Source organism: Camellia sinensis, chromosome 9 (assembly GCF_055761805.1).
Source record: "Camellia sinensis isolate YWXY chromosome 9, ASM5576180v1, whole genome shotgun sequence".
In the NCBI taxonomy this organism is placed as follows: domain Eukaryota; kingdom Viridiplantae; phylum Streptophyta; class Magnoliopsida; order Ericales; family Theaceae; genus Camellia; species Camellia sinensis.
In genome coordinates this window covers 115,875,840-115,884,992 of record NC_138969.1, presented here as the reverse complement: position 1 = coordinate 115,884,992, position 9,153 = coordinate 115,875,840, and the positions used below count along the sequence as shown (strand labels likewise).

The 9,153-nt window shown below is 33.9% G+C and overlaps 1 protein-coding gene and 1 long non-coding RNA gene across 2 annotated transcripts; both read left to right on the top strand.

The window, feature by feature from the left end:
* The first annotated feature begins 1,837 nt into the window (after positions 1–1,837).
* On the top strand, positions 1,838–3,506 carry LOC145799693 (uncharacterized). Its single transcript, XM_082889313.1, has 2 exons — positions 1,838–3,366; positions 3,476–3,506. The coding sequence occupies exons 1-2, from the start codon at positions 1,838–1,840 to the stop codon at positions 3,504–3,506; spliced, it is 1,560 nt and encodes a 519-aa protein (XP_082745439.1).
* Positions 3,507–3,530: 24 nt separating this feature from the next.
* LOC145798726 (uncharacterized) lies at positions 3,531–5,612 on the top strand. Its single transcript, XR_014340195.1, has 3 exons — positions 3,531–3,838; positions 3,956–4,016; positions 4,824–5,612. It is a non-coding gene; the product is annotated as an uncharacterized LOC145798726 (long non-coding RNA).
* Positions 5,613–9,153: the final 3,541 nt, after the last annotated feature.

Here is a 9,153-nt window from a genome sequence, read left to right as displayed (position 1 = left end):
TAAACTTCAGTGGTATTTTTGTTTTTGTGTATCATCCCCGCTTCTGGTTTATTTTTATTTTTATTTTTTTGTTTTTTTTTTTTGTTTTTGTTTTCTTTGTTTCATCAAATCACCTGCGAGGGTAGCTTTTTTGTATCCCCTTCCAGGTTGGTTCTTTTACATCTTGGACTCAAGAGGCTTATCTATTTTCAATCCTCTTTATTAGGTTTTTTCGGTATGGGTATACACTGATTACAATCCATCACTCTTGAATTCCAATGCTACTTGTGGATGGCTATACACAGAGCATGTTTGACAACTATTGAAGTTTTATTGCTGATTTTCTTGTCCTACATTGGTTTGAACAAACTCATCTAATTTGGAGTATAGATTAGTCGCTCAAATTGTTTCTAAATATAATTTTTGCTTCCATACACAAATCAATTCAATATTCTGCGAGGCAAGTCAATTTCTTAACCTGGGATTTTTCATCTTTCTGTATTTTTATTTATTCATTTATTTTTTGAGCAGATGGGCAATGTTTGGTTTTGCTGTTGGGATGCTAACAGAGTATGCAACAGGCTCAGACTTCGTTGATCAAGTAAACATTCTTCTCTCCATTTTCGGGATTGTAGACTTGGAGTAACTTATCTGTTTGATTTCCAATGCTACAAATACGTACTCTCTGTTACATGTAATTTCTGTAGTTAAATCCAATGTTTCATCTCCCGCTTTTTTTGAGTAAATTTTCAATTTTCATTTGTTTGAATCACTTAATTATCTGTATTCTCACTATGTACATGAATTTCAAAAAACACAAATTTGTTGTGTGTAATTTGATCATTTATTATCACTGGGTCCATGACACTAGTTCAAAATTAGATCATTTATTTCTTAACTATTGAAAACAGTGCTAGAACAATTGATGTTACTAGACTGACTCACTCAATAATACCTTCCAATTGATAAATGTGCCTGCTTGGATTTATAGTGTTGATTTGCAATGTCATGTGATAAAAAATAAAAACAATAAATTAAAGAAAAGTTGCAATTTTAAATTTATCTATATTTATTTTATGTTTGATTTTTCTATAGTTAATTATGCTGACGGATAAGCATAAATTTCAAAACACCAATTGTCATTTCGATGCCAAAACATTGACATTTCAACTTACAATGATATAAACTTTTTAAAAAAAAAAAAAAAATGTATTTAGGTTAAGAAACAGGTTGTTCTTTGAATTGTATGGTGTTTTTGAAATGTATCTACTTTTAATGTCTGTCTATTGAAAGCTCATTTATATGTGTATGCTTTTTCAGTTCTCTACTTTGTCTGCTTTACCAGCTTTACTGATGATTTATGATATACTTTTTCCCCACTTTCGGTTTTACTTTGAGAAAAAAAATTCTTCATTTCTTTCATCATACAGTCAAATTATGGAGTAAAATTATTATTGTAAAGTGTCCATCTATGTTTTACACCATGTAGTAAATGTCTAATATTTTTCTTGAATTTTAAAATGATTTTGCTACTGATTGGAACAAATATATAGAATTCAGTATAATGTTTGTTACATATAAATTATATATCTCCCTGTAAGATGACTTGACATAGAATTGTTCATGTATGTCACATTAGCGTATGCATACATGCCGAGTTACTACTGAAATTAGCCAACTCTATGCAGCTGAGAAATAGGCATAACATCCCGATATGTCATTACTATTTCGGTAAACATCAACAAGCAATGCTAATCGAACCCTTAAACTTACTTAAGCTCTCTTCCATTACAGAGTATTTTTCCAAGTTCCCGTCCATTCCCAGGTTCATCTTTGGTTGATGTGTACTGTTCCAATAATGGATAAGAGTTGGATGATGATACAAGATCGGCTAAAAAGTAAAGAGTATTTAGAGGGTGTTCAGTCATTTATTGAGTTCGCTACAAAGAATTTAGGGCCGCAGGATGAGATCCGTTGTCCTTGTGTTGATTGCTTGAACGGCACAAAATTTAGTCGACACGTTGTACGGTTGCATTTGATTCGAAGAGGAATCACAATTTCTTATCGAACTTGGGTGCACCATGGGGAACATGCTCCCATGTTTCGTGATCATCGTAGTATGCGAAACGATGATACCGAAACCAATGAGAATCGAATGACTGACAATCACGAAAATGTGGATGAACTTCCTACCATGTTACAAGAGATTTACATGAGTGGTCTCATGGATGATAATATCGACGAAGAACGTACTAGTTCGGAGAGGCACAATTTGTTGAAGTTCATGAAGTTCTTCGATGATGCTCAACGCAAAGTATATCCAGACTGTGAAAAGTTCTCCATCTTGTCCTTCGTAATTAAGATGCTTCATTTGAAGGTGTACAATAAATGGAGCAACAAATCTTTCGACATGGTTATGCAAGTTTTCAAAGACATTCTACCAAACTGTGATGAAACTGTTCCATGGACTCTTTATGAAGTGAAAAAGTTCTTACGTGAATTGGGTTTGGGATATGAGGCCATTCATGCATGCAAAAACGATTGTACTCTATTTTGGAAGGACAACGCCACATTGGAGAATTGCCCTACATGTACGGAGTGTAGATACAAGTTGAACGACAAGACGGGTAAAAAAATTCCACACAAAATACTTAGGTACTTTCCTTTGACACCGAGGTTGAAGAGATTGTACATGTCGAAAAAAACAGCCGCATTTATGACATGGCACAAAGATAAGCGTGTGGATGATGGAGTACTACGACATCCAGCTGATGGTGAGGCATGGAAGGATTTTGATAGGTTGCATCCTACGTTCTCTGCGGATCCTCGGAATGTAAGACTAGGGCTTGCCACAGATGGTTTCAATCCATTTGGAAATATGAGTACATCGTACAGCATGTGGCCCGTAATCTTAATGCCTTACAATCTACCCCCATGGAAGTGTATGAAAGATCCATTTGTCATGCTGTCATTGCTTATTCCAGGACGATCCGCACCTGGAAGAGACATCGATATTTATTTGCAACCATTAGTAGAAGAGTTAACTACTTTGTGGGAGCATGGTGTGCAAACATATGATGCCTTAAATGGCCAAATATTTACAATGCATGCAGCAGTCATGTGGACCATCAATGACTTCCCCGCATATGGTTCCTTGTCTGGTTGGAGTACAAAAGGTTACTTGGCCTGCCCTAATTGCAACATGGATGCTTCATCTCAGAGTTTGCGAAGTAAGATAGGGTATATGGGTGCTCGGCGGTACTTACCTGAGAACCATATTTGGCGAAGAAGTAGGCTATTCAACGGTGAAATTGAGAATCGGTCCAAACCCGTGGAGTTATCGGGAGAACAAATACTCGAGCAAATTAATTTGGGGACGTACAAGCCGTATGGAAAGCATCCAACCAACCAAAAAAGACAAAGGACTGAAAAGCCAACTCCAAACTGGACGAAAAGAAGCATTTTGTTTGACCTTCCCTATTGGAAAACACTTAAGCTTCGACATAACCTTGATGTCATGCACATAGAGAAGAATATATGTGGCACGAGCACGTGACAAACATATGGAGTCAATGAGAACGGAATTGGAGGCTCTTCGTGAGGAGCGTGAAAGAGATCACGAGGAGTTGCTGAAGGAGAAAGAGGAGCGGCAAAGAGATCACGAGGAGTTGCTAAAGGAGAAAGAGGAGCGGCAAAGAGATAGGGAGGAAATTATGAGGGAAAGAGAGGAGCTGACGAAACAAATTGAAGAGGAAAAAAAAGCACGGGAGGCACAACAAGTACAACTCAATCATTTGAACGACGTGGTGTCACGACTGACAACCCTCTTGCAGGGTTCAGATGGTCATCCTACAATTCGGTAAACATAATTTTATTGATAAGCTAATGCAAGTTGTAGAAAAATATGGATCATATTGGCATAAAATTGGTTTCTAAAGTTGCTATGCAAATTTTTGTTGTTATGTGCTTCGAATAGGTTATAAGGCATAATGTGAGTAGACTTTGCAGCAGATGGACGGTAATCTGAAGTTCATAAGGTAACCACTTGATTTCAATGAAATATGAAGTTAGTTCCCTTTGGTATAATTTGATTTCCATCGGGTTGTAATCACTTGATGGCATAATCTGATTTCATAAGGTAACCACTTGATGGCATAATCTGATTTCCATAAGACAACATGGAATTCCAACAAAATAAAAAAAAAAAAAAATTTAAACAAAAATGATGACCTTTTTTTCTAAATGTGGAATTTACTTTTGTTTTTTATGTGAACTGACTCCGTCCAAGTCCATGCTGGGAAATAGTTGGCTATAGTCTGAATAACAAAATTCTTCGTATTGTTCGGTAGAAGTTAACATTTGTCATGTCAAGATAGCCTGTTCTACGGGCAGAGTTATGAGTACCTGATACAACTATATATTACCTGCAAAAATCGTCAAATAGTATCCAAATGAACCATATGGATGTGAAACTTCTCCAAAATTCCGAATTCTGGGGAGTATCATCAGTTTGCAGCCTTCTCAGCTGCTATATGCAACACATGGTTAATATATACAGTGATAAATTACATTGATGGTCTATATGTTTTGGCCCTTATATTATTTTGATCCTTATAAATTTAATGTATTCGATTTTGATCATGAATTTATGCTTTTGTGTTAGTTTAGTCTAATTGATAACAACTGTGTGACGATCCTCACATGTATATTAATTTATTCAGAGAATTTGCCTAATTATGTGTTTAAATTTTGTGCATATATGGAACTAATGGAACTAATGGGTGAAAATTTTGTGAAAATTTTTGTTTACAATGGAACTAATGGGTGACATTTTTGTTGTGTAGGTGGCTTTTGGCATTGACATGTGGATCTTCTATTTTTTTTGTCCGGAAGATAATTCACATTGCAAAGTTGGAAAGTTTTTTGTCGTCCCTGGCTTTTTGTGTGGAAATTAGATGAATCATACATATATTTTTTGGCAGGGTACATAGTATTTTTGGAACTTGTGTTAATTGCTCTGGTGGTATGTATAGATTACCTTTTGTCGTGGTACATATTACCATGGTAATTTGTACCATGTCAAATGGTCATTACAATGCATAGTATAGTAACAATGTTTTGTGTATAGAGGACATTGTTTTGGTAACACAGTTGGAATGTATGACGTTATTATTTGTAATTGGAATATGTTAGTTGGTTTATATATATAAGTTAACATTGTAAGGTATTATTTTTGGTTTGATGGTTGTAAGTGAAACATGCATTACGGAATAGGTGATAAATATATATATTGATTTGTTTGTATTATAGGTTGTGGTGGATATATATAGGTTTTGAAAAAAAATTATTAAAATGAAAAAAAATAAAAAATGACATTTTTGGTGACAAAAAAATTGGTAGCCGAAAAAAATAAAAATATCTTTTGCCGACTAAATATTTAGTAGCTAAAATGAATAGAAAATAGTTTTGGTGACTAATTGTTTTGTAGCGAAAAATTGAAAACAGTTTTGGCTACTAAAGCCTGTAGTAGCTAAACTAGAAGAAGCTTTCCCCGACAAAATCTTTAGTAGCTAAAAATGACACTTTCGGCGACTAATATCTTAGTCGCTAATAGGACTCATCGGCGACTAAAACAGCGTTAGTCGGTAATAGCTTATCTTTTGCCTACTAAAAATTAGTCGGCATTATGTTGGATTTTTAGCGACTAAATCCTTTTTTTGTCGCTAATTACTGCCCGTTTTGGCTACTAACAGATTAGTCACTAATTCTGGTCGATTTTTAGCGACTAAAATTTCTTTTAGTCGCCACTACGTTTGCCGACAATGCATCTGCGACAAATCCAGCGACCAAAGTTTTTGGTCGGCAAATATTTTCGGCGACTAAAATCTGTGCTTTTGGCGACAAAAGCGTTAGTCGCCAAAAGTGTATTTTTTTGTAGTGTCAGAGTGGACTCACCATCACCGTCTTGCTCTGAAGCTTGAGTAGGAGCTTCAACTTCTTCTCTTTCCCACGCTCGTCCTCCTCTTCTTCGTCCTTGTTCTCGTCGTCATCATCGATGTAGTCATCGAAATCGAAAGTGACCTGATCGTCCTTGTCCAAATCTTTGCGACGATGGTGCTTCCAGATACGACGGTGAACCAGGTGTGGCCGAATGACAGTGATTTTGGGACGGTGGTGGTGGAGACAGTAGCAACCGAGACAGTAGCAGCCAAGAGAAATCAACAATTATACATACATATATATATATATCTAGAGAGAGAGAGAGAGAGGTGGATATGCTTGAACAGAACAATGAAACAGATAATTTTGAGACAACATTTACATATTAATTAATACAGCATGCAAATATATGTATATGTATGTGTTGCATACAAGCTAGACAGAGAGAGAGAAGAGAACACAATGGAATTGTTATTTGGAACCCTAGCACAAGCGCCGGAGTGAGATATGTTCTCCGGCCAGGGTGATTGCCAGCTGAAAACTAGGGTTCCTTCGACAACCATGCTGAAGCTCGGAGCTCGAGAGTTGAACTCGCCGGTGACGGGCGATTGAACCCGCCGTTGCTTCCTCACAGTCGGTGGCCGCGACAGTCACGAAGAAAACAGAAGAGAGAGAGAGAGAGAGAGAGAGAGAGAGAGAGAGAGAAAAGAAGTGTGGTTTTGTGTTCCACCGTGAAGTTCAGCGGCAGCGGTGGTTGTACTGAGAGGGGAGGTGTTGAAGAAGCCAGATCGGCCATCGTTGATGCTGAGGGTTTTAACGAGAGAAAACTAGGGATTTTAGAGAAAGAGAGAGCGTACTGGATGTGGGTGATTTTGGGGGTTGTGGAAAGAGGGAGAGTAGCTGATGGTTTATTTTGGATAGGAGTAATATTAGGTTTGGTTTGTTTTTCCTAAAAAAATTTGGAAAAAATTATATATAAACAAATTTTTAAGAGTAATTAAATCAAATAAATTTTATTTAAAAAAATCTTAAAATTTTGTTTAGTTACCTACTTTTTAAAATCACTTTTTCTAAAATACACATCAAATCAATCACTTTTTTTAAAACTCTATCTCTAAAATAATTTTCCAAAACTATTTCTGAAAAAAGGCAAACTAAACAAATTTTCGTACTTTTTATCTCAAAAATTATTCTACAAACACAAACCAACGCACCATAAATTTTTTATCAAAAAAAATAATTAAATATATCATATAAGTGCCTCCTCATAACTCATATAAAATATTTAATTATTTATTTAATAAAAAATTTATAACCTATAATATTTTCCTTTAAATGGATAAGAAACGTAAAATCAAATAAAAAACTAAGCGCGTGATTATATAATGAGTGGTCCTTTCGTAAGCGTGCATCGTTACGGATATGAGATTTTAATGCGTGAATTTTTTATTAAAAATAATTTTAATTTGGACAGTTACACAGAGCCCCTTATATTTGATAGACATTTAGGTCATGTTTGATTCCACAAGATTAATAGCGAAGTATTAATAATCCAATCAAATTAGTGTGGTATTCACAATCCCACCCCTTCCCCATTACTAATAATCCTACAAATTTGTTGGATTAATTATCCATTGGATTGATAATCCTAAAACAAAATGTCAAAACAAACATAGGATAATTGGGCCCGCGGATTAATAATCCTAATCCCATGCTCTAATCCTTCCAATCAAACATGCCATTAAAGTTCTGCTCAAAACATATTCCATATATAAAATAACTAAAAATTGCTATGTATTCTAAATAAATTATCCATTTTTTTACTATCAAACTTTATATATGGATGTGTAGGTGTCACATCTATATGAGAGATTTAATAAAAAATTTAATTATTTATTTAGAATTCTTAAAATAATTCTAAAAAACTTTTGACGTTATTACTCCTAGAATTTCTAACCTCAATGTATTAAAATTTGAATAATGTTATATACATTAATTGAAGTATATAAGTAAAAAACTGTTTTTTGAGTGATAACAACTCATGATAATATATATTACAAAATGAATCATTTGCATCCCCATATTTATATGTGTTAGCACCATCAAGACTATAGGAATTTGCATCTCTAAATTAATTAATTAGTTTTACTAATTAAGTTTCATCAAATGTTAATTACTATTCGTATTTAGTTTTATTTTTAAATAATTTTTTTGGTTGATATATATTCTCCACCCTGGTATATACTCTCCATCTTATTTTGTATGTTTATTTTAAGATGGGAAATCCCCTACTACAAAAATGTATAGTTTTATCATAAAAAATTTGTAATATCAATCATACAATACATAATTTCATCACAAATATTGCAAAAGTTGTGACTTGATTACGACATTTTTTATTATTCAAATTTGTGGTGAGATTATGGATTTTATAATTAATAATATGAAATTTTATGATAAAATTATATATTTTGTGGTATACATATAACATTCCCTTTTAAAAATTTTAATTTCTGAAGAGAACAATTTTTTTTGAAACATTCAAAATTTTAGAAAATGATAAAATTGGAAGAGAGGGGGTAGTATATAAACAGTTTAGGGAAATTCTAATATTCATCCCCTTGAAAAGGGTTTACAAATGAACCCTTTTTTATTTTTTTAGAATTGGAAAAAGATGATGCTCCTTGGTGCCGTCATTACAACCCCTAGGCTCCGACATATGGGCCAGATTTATCCAATTTAAAGGAAATGACTCACTATCAGGATCAGCGGGGAATGCATTAATCCCCAACACAGAAGACAAAGTTATGAGCAGAGAATAGCACCGTCAACTTCACTAAATAAATGGGTCGCTAATCGTGCCCTCCAGAAATCGAGCTTTGTTCACCTGTGTAAAAGCCAGCATCTTTTTACTCTACTACCACCCTGGTGGTGAACCATATCCATCTCTAATTATATCATTTTTTTTCTTTAGTTATAAGATTATTTTAGTTAAGACTCATGTATTTTTTTTAATTATGTATCATATTATGTTTGTTTATGATATTTTATTAAATTAAAATTTTTAAAAAATAAAATTATACTAATTCTTTTTTAAAAAAATTATAAAGTGCATATTTCCAACAGTTTGTTCCAATGTAGTTGAAAGAGAGCGATAAGTTGAAGTTCAAAATAAAAATAAAAGAGTCAAGTAAATATCTATATAATAAGGGAGCTCTGTTTTTCAAATCAGAT